The 12435-nt window shown below is 38.7% G+C and overlaps 1 protein-coding gene across 8 annotated transcripts in view; it reads right to left on the reverse strand.

Moving 5' to 3' along the window:
* The window catches only part of MORC2 (MORC family CW-type zinc finger 2), a 41292-nt gene extending 28969 nt beyond the window's left edge, over positions 1-12323 (reverse strand). The window contains exons 1-3 of one of the 8 annotated variants that reach the window (XM_055549540.1): positions 10922-12323; positions 4374-4427; positions 2266-2300 (exon numbers count right to left, since the gene is read on the reverse strand). In XM_055549540.1, coding sequence (XP_055405515.1) covers positions 2266-2300; positions 4374-4427; positions 10922-10989 — 157 coding nt within the window. In that variant the 5' untranslated portion in view covers positions 10990-12323. The remainder of the gene's footprint in view (positions 1-2265; positions 2301-4373; positions 4428-10921) is intronic. The other 7 variants (XM_055549538.1, XM_055549544.1, XM_055549536.1 and 4 more) reach the window with 7 other exon arrangements.
* Between the last annotated feature and the right edge of the window lie 112 nt (positions 12324-12435).

The following is a 12435-nucleotide window of genomic DNA, read 5'->3' on the forward strand; positions in this document are numbered from 1 at the left end:
CCTTACGATTATACAGTGAGAAATAGACTCAAGGGATTAGATCTGACAGACAGAGTGCCTCAAGAACTATGGATAGAGGTTTGTGACATTGTACACAAGGCAGGGATCAAGACCATCCCCAAGAAACAGAAATGCAAAAAGGCAAAATGGTTGTCTGAGGAGGCCTTACAAATAGCTATGAAAAGAAGAGAAGCAAAAAGCAAAGTAGAAAAGGAAAGATGTACCCATTTGAAAGCAGAGTTCCAAAGAATAGCAAGGAGAGATAAGAAAGCCCTCCTCAGTGATCCATGCAAAGAAACAGAGGAGAACAGTAGAATGGGAAAGACTAGAGATCTCTTCAAGAAAATTAGAGATACCAAGGGAACATTTCAAGCAAAGATGGGTACAATAAAGGACAGAAATGATATGGGCCTAACAGAAGCAGAAGATATTAAGAAGAGGTGGCAAGAATACACAGAAAAACTATACAAAAAAGATCTTCAAGACCCAGATAACCACAATGGTGGGATCACTCACCTAGAGCCAGACATCCTAGAATGTGAAGTCAAGTGGGCCTTAGGAAGCATCAGTATGAACAAAGCTAGTGGAGGTGATGGAACTCCAGTTGAGTTATTTCAAATCCTAAAAGATGATGCTGTGAAAGTGCTGCACTCAGTAGGACAGTAAATCTAGAAAACTCAGCAGCGGCCACAGGACTGGAAAAGGTCAGTTTTCATTCCAATCCCAAAGAAAGGCAATGCCAAAGAATGCTCAAACTACCTCACAACTGTACTCATCTCACACACTATCAAAGTAAAGCTTAAAACTCTCCAAGCCAGGCTTCAACAGTACGTGAACCATGAACTTCCAGATGTTCAAGCTGGATTTAGAAAAGGCAGAGGAACCAGAGATCAAATTGCCAATATCCACTGGATCATAGAAAAAGCAAGCGAGTTCCAGAAAAACATCTACTTCTGCTTTATTGACTATGCCAAAGTCTTTGATTATATGGATCACAATAAACTGTGGAAAATTCTTAAAGAGATGGGAATACCAGACCACCTGACTTGCCTCCTGAGAAATCTGTATGCAGGTCAAGAAATAATAGTTAGAACTGGACATGGAATAACAGACTGGTTCCAAATTGGAAAAGGAGTTCATCAAGGCTGTATACCGTCACCCTGCTTATTTAACTTATATGCAGGGTACATCATGAGAAACGCTGGACTCGGTGAAGCACAAGCTGGAATCAAGATTGCTGGAAGAAATATCAATATCCATATGCAGATGACACCACACTTATGGCAGAAAGCGAAGAAGAACTAAAGAGCCTCTTGATGAAAGTGAAAGAGGAGAGTGAAAAAGTTGGTTTAAAACTCAACATTCAGAAAACTAATATCATGGATGGCATCCAGTCCCATCACTTCATGGCAAATAGATGGGGAAACAATGGAAAGAGTGAGAGACTTTATTTTGGGGGGCTCCAAAATCACTGCAGATGGGTGACTGCAGCCGTGAAATTAAAAGACGCTTGCTCCTTGGAAGAAAAGTTACGACCAACCTAGACAGCATAAAGCAGAGAGACATTACTTTACCAACAAAGGTCTATCTAGTCAAAACTATGGTTTTTCCAGTAGTCATGTATGGATGTGAGAGCTGGATTATAAAGAAAGCTGAGCACTGAAGAACTGATGCTTCTGAACTGTTGGAGAAGACTCTTGAGAGTCCCTTCGACTGCAAAGAGATCCAACCAGTCTGTCCTAAAGGAAATCAGTCCTGAATATTCATTGGAAGGACTGATGACAAAGCTGAAACTCTAATACTTTGGCCACCTGATGTGAAGAACTGACTCATTTGAAAAGACCCTGATGCTGGGAAAGACTGAAGGCAGAAGGAGAAGGGGGCGACAAAGGATAAGATGGCTGGATGTCATCACCAACTCAATGGACATGAGTTTGAGTAAACTCCGGAAGTTGGTGATGGAAAGGGAGGCCTGGCGTGCTGCAGTCCATGGGGTTGCAAAGAGTCAGACACAACTGAGCGACTGAACTGAAATGACTGATAGATCTGGGCACCTCGCACCTCACAGTAGTTCCCTTAATACCAATATTCTTGATTTCTATTATACACCTGATCAGGGCTACCTGTTTTGCCTAATAACCTGGAGTAATCAGGCTGTCTACCCAGACTCCAGAAACTAGTTATCTCCCACTCATTTATTTTTAGGCACAACAGTAAATTCTTCTGGGAACTGGGCATGAGAAGGAAGACTGGTATCTGTCTTACCTGCATAAATATCAATTCTCGTGGCATCAGCATCTCTGCAAAGTTGGGGAAAAAAATCAATATTCAAATGAGAATATGAAGTATAACCATCAAGATGCACAGTACTGAGTGGGATACATACTATTTTGAATCTATTTTCAGGAAATCATAAAAGAAATTCTATATACATTAAAGATATACTTTTACATTTGGTAACACACTTTTCCTTATATGTCTGTGAAACACCTCTGGAGCTCCAAGTTATTTAAAACAATCACAAGATACATAGGGTCTGAATACACTTTTTTTAAATAAAAATTTCACAGTGAAAACAGCTAGAGGATAAATAAGAACATTCCTTTACACACTAAATGACTCCAATCACTCGTTTGACTGCGATCATAAACAATGTTCCAATATTTCATCCATTGTTCTTTCTCACCAAGATTTGAGAAAAAAAGGAAAACAATACTCTGCCACAAAGCCTAAGAAAATCAGGTCTTACGGTATATACACTACAGTCAGTACACTGACTCATGAGCCTATAATCTTATCCTCCCTAAACCTGAAAGGAAGTTTAGGGCACCCCATTAGGTTCCAGTCATCAGCTGAAATAAAAGCTCAGTCATCAGTGAAGTCTTCCATAAAGGCTTGAAAGTAATCTAGCCCAATTCTGCCAACTGCAGGCAAAGAAAATGAGGCGCTGAGTTTCAGTGCTTTTAAATGCAAAATAATCCACTCAAATCCATACAACTCTACAGCTACTTATTCCCAAAAACATAAAAACATTTCAAAAACAGAAGAGATTGGCAAAGTATGTGTATGAGCAGGAACATACACTCCCGGGCAATCTCCAGTTCACCATGTAATATATAAAAAAGCAGCTTGCCAAAACACACTGTCGTATCACTAAACAAGTGGCAAATTCAAACATAGTTCCATTAAGCTACATTTTTAAATATAAAAATTGAGTCAACCAGGACCGAAACAATTGAAAAACACTGAAAATGGGACTTTTCAGGTTAAACAAGTTGTTAACTAGCACCCTTCCATGTGCAGTCCAGTAAATAATAACAATAAAAGTATAACGGTAGACATAATTACCATTATGTCATTAACTGGACATCTGTTTAGAAAGTATTTTTGTCAACTCTTATCTTCTTCTTTATTAGTCATATTGGTCAATAAACACCGTGTCTGAATTTTATGTGTGCATTCAGAAATCTGTGATATAATTATAGGCAGACTTTTGATTTGGGACTTCACCATCCCTGAAGCAATCCAAACTTCTTTTCAGTCTTGCACAGTAACATTTAGAGGCTTCTATCACTAAGAACTCAGTATAACACCGTGCTGAAGAATGATTTCTTCCAAGCACAGCTGCTAACAATGGAAGATGCTTTGATCAATTAGTCTAATCTGACAAAAAAACAAACTCACTCCTTAGTATCCTCCGGGGAATGGTTTAAGACCACCAAGGACAACAATATCTTCAGATGCTCAACTGCCTTCTATAAAATTGTGTAGTACTTGCATATAATCTATGCACATTCTCCTGTTTACTCCAAATCATCTCTATGTTACTTATGATAACTAACACAATGTAAATGCTATGTAAATAGTTGCAAACAAGCAGTGAACTCAAGTTTTGCCTTTGGAACCTTCTGGAACTTCTCCAATACTTTCGATCTGTGGTTCCTTGAATCCACAGATGCAGAACCTGCAGATACAGAGGGCTGACTGTACATTTTGGGAAGACACAGAACTCAGAAATAATTTTAAAGACATAGATGGTTTACTGTCCTGGTAGTGCAAATTAAAACAGTTTGTCCTAGTAATTAGATCCCTAAGTTTTTATCTTAATTCCCTGTGTTTCACAACAATCATCTTGTTCTAACACACAGGAAAAGTAGCTTTGGAGGTTGTAAGTTCACTATTTTTAGTCTGCAACATAGAAATGAATGGATTATCAACCGATGTGCTATTTAAAATACTTTTTGGGTAAGATGCCTCCTAGGAGTGAGTCACATATGCAAAAGAACTGCCTTCCTCCCAAGTCTTCAGAGATCAGAGATTACAAAAACCCAAAAAGTTTTCAAGAACAGACTGCACACCTGAAGACTACATACCTTGCATTATCAACTAGTTCAGCAAGAGCACCAAACAAGAATTCATGAGTGGTTCTGAAATGATAAATATTAAGAATCAGCAAAAGAATTATGAATTAAGCTATAGTTCTAATAAAATGTCAAGGTTATAAAATATTTAAAAGGTTTTTTTGAGAAAAAACTAAAATTGCTACTTGCATCAATTTACACTACTCAAGTTTTAAACTTCTCCACAATTCTTTCTAGAGCTCAGATGTACTACTGCTAAAGCAATGTTTTTCATTATTCATATTCTACCTAGAAAAATATCTGTATTTTATTTATCATTGCCTTTACCGGCTATCAGTTTCTGCATATCTCTAAGAACACTCAATGGAGAAATCATTACCATTTAGCTTTACCAATACCTTTGTGATGATTTACTGATGAAAAACCATTCAGTCTTGTGCAATTTATATGCAAAAATACTCTACTTGAAAGTAGGGAGAAAGGAGAAAATAATCCAGTTTTTGATGCTCCCTGATTTTGGCCAAAACCAAAACTTTCTCCACATAAAGGAATCCATAATACTCCTGAACAACCCCTTCCTAAGAGGAAAAAGGTTTGGTGTGGTCTCCTAGGGTCGTTGCTCAAGTTAGTCCCTTCCAGAAGGATAGCCAATGGTCATCTCCTTCTCTAGGAGGCTACTCAAAATTTAGGTAGGATAAATTCACAATTACCATATTCACAGCACAATAAAGATGGTATTAATGCACGTTTTCCTCTATTTACACCGTCTTTAATTTGTGCTATTTCCCATAATAGCCCTCATTAGATATAAGAGTAGATGCATTAACCTAGAACCACCTAGAATTTTTTTTTTTTTTTTTCCTGGCCTTGTGGTGCAAACATATGGATCTTAGTTCCCTGAAAAGGGATCAAACCCATGCCCTTTGCAATGGAACAGCAGTCTTAACCACTGGACTGCCAGGGAAATAAAGAGACTCTTCCTTTTGTAAGCATTAACCCACATAATATGTTACTATCATAATGTAAAAAAAACCATATTATTCCAGTTAATTTTTTTGTATACAAAGTTTCAGTCAGTAGATGAAGTGAAAATTTCTATATATATTTAGAATATACCAATATTAAATAGCCAGCATCTAGGATTTGTGAGTACTTACTGTATTGTTCAAAACAAATTGTAAAACACTTGTTTATAAAATAAATACCAAAACTCAACTGTCCAGGAACAGTTTTTTCCTCAAATAAATCTTCAAATTTTTATAAATGCAATTTTTTAAATTCAAACTACTAGTCCTTGGAATTTTAGGAAGAACTTTTCCCCATGAGAACAGTGAATATATCTGTTGCTGATCCAAATGAAGTACCATGCTTTAACAAAAAGTAGAAATTTAATCTCCAATTTCCCTGAAAAGACCTCAAATTCCTCTAAATCTAATTCTTAATTATTTTACACGAAATAAAAAAATTTTCGCAAGGAAAAAAACCTGCATAAAACATCTATATCTTTAATTATTCAAAAAATTTTGTCTCCAAAAGTATCACCCTAAATTCTTCAAATTATCTACTGAAGAAACAAAAAATTTTCTGCATATCACTCCATGTATTAAATCGGGAGAAATAAGCTAGATTAAATAAATTGATTTGCTGAAAGTAATACAAGTTAAAAGTAAAAACTAGTAATTGCTCTAAAGCTTTCAACCAATCATTTTCCTGTCTGACTTTGTAGTGACTAAGTAACTTATGAAGTGAATTAGTTTTCTATACATTTTAAAATTTTTTGAAGGTTAAAATGTAAAATAACAAATTCCACTGCAATACTTCTTATTTCCTTGAATTCAAGGAATCTCAGAAGTAAGCTCCTAGGGTAGGGGTGGGGGACACAAGAATACAATCTGAGACTACAATCTGTGTAGAAATAAAGGAAGAATGAAATCTCTGGCCTATGGTAGTGACAGTGGTGAATATGAATAATCTGGAAAACTAATTCTGATACCTCTGCCATCCAGGCAAAGAAATAAAAAAAAACAAAAACAGATATAGCAATGGCTTCTCACAAAACCTATTTTTTGTCACTTCACATGAAAATTAAAGACATTCAGAATTCAGCAACTTCTCAAAAAGGAAAGGACAAAGCACTTCTGGCTAAGTTTTCACTGTTTTCTACACAATTAGAAAACTGCTTTGTATATTTAGAATCTAAAAACATTCCAAATGTCTTTGTTGTTCCACACAGTACCAATGCTGTTCCACAAAACGGATTTCAGGTAAGTTAACGTATCTTTCAACGTAGCTAAGGGGTGTTTTTATGATGTGCACTGTCACTTCATAAAAGGGGCCTTTTGCGACAACTGTTGCTACGGTCAGAGACGACACTCAGAATCTTCAAACCTCCAACTGATCCCACTAATAAATGCTAAAGTTCGAAATATCTCTCAAATCATAACAAAAAAAAATACCAACTATAAAAGATCTTCCCTTTTTTTCAAATAATATTCAAAGAGATGCACTCATTGCTAGCGAGCAGTTTAGAGTTATTTATATAAGGATCAAAGGAAATTCTTTTCTTCACAGACATAAAGATTCTTTACATGTAATCCAAGAAAGATCAACCATCTGGAAAAAGACAAAGATTTTTAACGAACTCTTTCACTTTCAACTGATTGTGGCTTTTATACCAATTGTGCCACAATCAAAATAGCTTTGCATCTCAGCATTTCCAATGACAAATTCAAGTGTAAATCTACTTATTATGTAAGGAAAATGGTCTATTTATATTCAGTCTGAATTTAAAGCAATAGAATATTTATAACCCCATCACACAGTGATAGGTTCTGAGTTCTTAGATATGCAGTCCAGAGTTAATTGCCTTAACTGCTAGAAAATAAAGCTGAAAAATTCCAGGGAAACCTTTTTACATTCAAAGGCTTTAATATATTTAGTGTGAACCCATATTTCAACAGGATTATAAATCACAAGAAATGTAAAGTTGAAAGGTTCCTCTACCTTCACTTCCCATATCAATAAAACAACTCAAAGATACAAAATGGCTGGGACAGTAAGCTTTTAAATGTGCCGACAGGAGCAGACATACACAGCAGGCATCTTATACATAAGCACCCTGCTCTATCAAACCACTTAGCGATACTGCAAACAGAAGGACTTAAGATATGTACCTTCTGCCAAAGGAACATCACGACTATTACTCCATCTTGAATCTGGCACTTAGACTGCTCATGGACTTTTCAGCAGCAGTCACAAAACCCACCACACCAAACAGCAGTAAAAGCATAAAACTATTTTTATTCAAAAACCCTAATTTCAATCATCTCGTATCACCAATTTGCAGTATTTTAAAGAAATTCACCTAAGACTTCCATGTTAGGATTTCCCAGACCTGCCTCAAACCCTTACTGGTATAATCAAGTTAATGTAGAACAATACCAAAACAATAATAATTCTAAGCAGGTGTTTATTATCTTCAACAGATGCTCCAGAACTTATTAAAAATTAATCTGCCTAATGACCATCCCCAAACATCAAGTTGCTATCACACTGACCAACTTTTGGTTTATATGAGCTAATATTATAACTAGAACAAATAACTGTCATTATCTATTTGATATTTACTATGAACTATGTGCAATCTAATTACTTATAAACATTATTTTATACAATCCTCATAAACATTGTCAGATTAGTCCTGTTTTGTAAATGATGAAACTAAGGCTCAGATAAGTTAGACCTACCCAAGAACACAGCCAGGAAGCAAAGAGAAGCCTGGCTGGCTCCCAAGCCCATGCTCTTTCTACTGCATCACACTGATTTCTACCCTTCTATCCTGGATTCTGCTAAATGGGTGCTAAGGAGTCATTTCTTTCACAATATACACCATGGCAATTTATAGATATCAGACAGCCTAAAATAGTCTTGTGTTTTTTTAATTATAAAAAGGGAGAAGGGAAGCCCTCCCTTCTCTGAAGGTTACCACCATACCACTTAACCCAGTGGACACATCTATCATCATTACCATTAACAAGTCACATTTTCTGAAAATTTTTAAATTTGTTTCCTCTAGAAATGAACTTCCAGTCCGGTCACAATAAAGGTCTTGAAACTGGTTACAAACCAAAAACTTATCTAGGTGTTCTGGGCTTCATATTTTCTTCTCGTAGAACTGGATACATTCAAAAGTAAACAACTTCTAAGGTCTGATCCAGATAATAAATTCCAGAGCTTCCAAAATGAGACATCCGACTTTCAAAAACATTTATGCAAGCAAGTGGTTCCAGTTCAACACAGTAAGTCAAATTTCCAGAAAAGTCTCCAATTTCAAACAAGAGACTTAACTGAGGTTCAATTCTTTCCCTCTGCTCTGTTCTGTTTTCAATAAGCCATAAAATAGCAACAGAAATGAAATATCCCAGAATCCTCAATTTAAGAGGTTCACTGAGATAAACTAAAATTTATCTCCTGGCCAGGATACTGGAGAGGGTAGCCTTTCCCTTCTCCAGGGGATCTTCCTAACCCAGGGATCAAACCCAGGTCTCCCTGAATTGAAGGTGGATTCATTACCAGCTAAGCCACAAGGGAAGCCCAGTCTAAAATTGAAGACTTTCAAAATGGAAAGTAAACCTTCTGGCATATATACAAGGAAACAAGCCTTTAAAGGTAAAACTGACTACAGCTGGTGTTGCCTAATGGTTAAAAGCACTAATCATGTGGCCAGATAAATCTTACCGCTTTGAAGCGGTGCCTTGAAGCTGCCTTGAAGCTGTGTAACCTCTGGCACGTAATAATCTCTTTGAACTTCAGTCTTCTCAAATGCAAAACAGGAATAATCCTTACTCTAGTAGGACTGCTAAAAAGATGATTTTTGACCATGTTTAAATGTGACTGGCAGAAGCCACAGTCCCTGGTAACTCAGATGGTATGGCTCAGATGGTAAAGAATCTGCCTGCAATGCAGGAGACCCAGGTTCCATCCCTGGGTTGGCAACATCCCCCAGAGAAGGGAATGGCTACTACCCACTCCAGTATCCTTGCCTGGAGAATTCCACGGACAGAGGAACCTGGTAGGCTACAGACTATGCGGCCACGAGTCAAACTTGACTGAGCAATTAACACTTTCACTTTTCACTATTGTTTTATTATCAAATACAATCTTCGGGTAAGCTAAAACAAGAACCCAGAATCTAATGTCTCCAGTTTCCTTCAATGGTCTTCCAAGATCACATAGTCTGTCATTCCAAATTTGGCCCCTCACCCCAAAACTCAGAACTGAGTTTATCAAACACAATCTGTGAACATCTAAGTGGCCTTCAACTGCTTGTTCTTAATGTGGCAGCTCAAATACAAACAAGGATACTAAAGGTTCTGCTCATGGCTATGCCATGAGCAAGATGGGTATAACTTTTGATCAGAGACCTTATCTAGTTGGATTTCAGATTCATCAGGCTGCAACACAAAACTACACCTAGGTGACCTCTACAATCCCTACTCTAATACTCTAGTTCAGTAAGAACCTTCCTAAACAAAACCAGGCTATTTGACAATTCACTACTCAGAAAAATTTTATTTCCTTCATTGGAAAAACAGCAATCAAAAAATTACAGATACTATCACAAATACGTGGTTCTTTTCTGTAAACGGTTATTATATTATTGTACTATTAATTGCCAACTAAAGTTACTATTACTTGAAAACTAGAGTCTATATTCTCAATCCTGAAGGTGGTTCTTCTGATCTCTGGACCATTCATTAAGCTGCTCACCACTTCTCCAGTACTAAAATGAGAAACTTACCTTCATCTCAAAAGTGCCAAATGAATGTACTAAAAGACTAAACAATGATACCCTCATTGCATCAACTCCAAAAAAGTGGGAGTAAGGATTAACCTTGAAATATTTCAGATCAATGGAGTGATGGCAATCTCTTCACAAACTCAAAGAACTACAAACACAGCATGTATTCAATGATTTGTGAAACTTTGGTGGAAAGGCTATTTAAATCATGGATTTAACCAAGTTATCACTTCCTGCTTAACGTATTAAAAACTGTTTTGGATGAGGATAAATTTCCCAGAAAAATAAAGCAAACTGTTTTCTAGGGGGAAAAATAACTTCTTCTCACACGTTGTCATTTAAATGTCTTCATTCTTTTTTCTTTTTTCCTTCTTAGAAAAAAAAAAAAGACTTGTTATTACCCAACTGTATTGGCTGTTGACACCAAAGACAAGGAGTTGAATAGTCCAATTTTTGGCGATCCAAGAAGAGTACTTGTTGGATTCCTATCAAACACTTGAATGAAACTCAATACACAGACTCCAAGGAACTAGTTTGCCTTCTATCAAATAAATTTGGATCCAGTAAAGGAAGATCATATTCTTCTGGATTAACAATAGACATTTCACTGATCTCAGTTCTTCCATACAGAGCTCAAGACTCCTCCAGTGACACATCCCAAAAAAAAAAAAAAAAATGCGCGACTTCCTGGGAAAGACTTCCATATGAATATCGAGCAATGAGTTATCAGTGACCTCAAAGGCACCTACAGAATACTTACGAATTTGTGTGTAGATATTCAAAGGTTAGCTGAGCTCGATTCAGACTGCTGTAATTCGAGAAAGCCATGATTGCGGTGACGTCTCCAGTTCTTTAACCACTAATTGGGAAATACAAGCTTACAATGGAATAGATTTTTCAGGACTCCTTCCAGTAAAGAGTTGGTAAATCTCTGCTCAGTTAAGCAAAGTTATCTAGTTATCCATCTAAAATATATTCAAAAAGACGTCTAAAACAAAAACTGATTTCTTAATCTTTTTTATCCTCTCAATGATTACGATGTAATACTTTGGAATAAACTACGTCATAAATCTGTAGTCTTAAGGAACTTTAGCACGAATTTGCGATAATTCACTGAGTGGAATGTGGTTCGTCCTAGAGTAGCTGATACTGGAGTTGGCGACTTAATTACTGCTCCATCTTCATGTTCTTCCGAGTTTTTTGTTGTTGTTCCTCTCAATTTCCTGTGAGGAAATTCACCAATCCGGAAACTTACCAATCCGGAAGTCTAGCAACTGCAGTCATAAAACTGGATAGCCACACATGTCTTCGCCATCAAATAAGCCTCAGACTGGCGATCACGATGTTGCTCGAGTGAATATGGCGTTAGTTTCGGCTTCACCACCTACCAACTGAAAAATTTCCTAAACGCTGAAGACCGATTTCCGTTTTCAAAGCCAGATCAAACCTAGCTTGCTGTGCGCCCCAATTTCCTCAGGGTAGTGAGTCAAATTACCTCACAGTGGCCCACTAAGTCGCCACAGAATTGACCCACCCTATCAACTCAGGCGGGCCGCGCCCCTCCCCCTTTCCCTCAGACAGCGGCCTCAGCCTCTCAGGCCCTCACTGGGCCTCGGTCCCGTGGTCTCCTCCTCACGGAGACAAATTAGTCCCAGTTTTCAAGGCCCGGATCGAGGGCAGTGGCGAGAGCACCACCCGACCGGGCGTTGCCCAGCGCTCACAGCTGCCTTTGTCCCTCCCCACGGAATTGGAACCCAACAACCGCAGGGCGCTCTTGGAACCATGTGCTGCCGCCACCTCCGCGTCCGCCGCCGCCGCCGCGAGACCAGCCGCCCTCGCGCCGCGCTAGATGAGATGGCGACGGGACTCAGCACTACAAAATTCGGCGTCTAGGGCTGCTCCGCCGCTGCCGCCACCGCCACCTCTTTGTCTCCGCTAGTGCACACAACCCGGGCCGCCTCGCGCACTCCCCGACGCCCAAAGTCCCCGAGGCCTCCGCGGCGTATTCCGCCAATCATAGAGCCGCAGCTCCTCCCGCCCCCGCCCTGATGCGACGCCTCCTGATTGGTGGGTAGCGAGTCTCCACGTGACCGGATTTTGTTGCCGGGCCCGCCCCTGTCACGTGAGTGCGCGCGCCTCTCTTCCTGCTTTCTTGACCCTCTCCGCCATTTAAAGAAACAGTACCGGGGGCGGGCCGAACGACGCAGCCGGGACGGCAGCTGCAGCGCGGACCGGAGGAGCCATCTTGTCTCGTCGCCGGGGAGTCAGGCCCCT

Source organism: Bubalus kerabau, chromosome 16, assembly GCF_029407905.1.
Source record: "Bubalus kerabau isolate K-KA32 ecotype Philippines breed swamp buffalo chromosome 16, PCC_UOA_SB_1v2, whole genome shotgun sequence".
Lineage (NCBI taxonomy): Eukaryota > Metazoa > Chordata > Mammalia > Artiodactyla > Bovidae > Bubalus > Bubalus kerabau.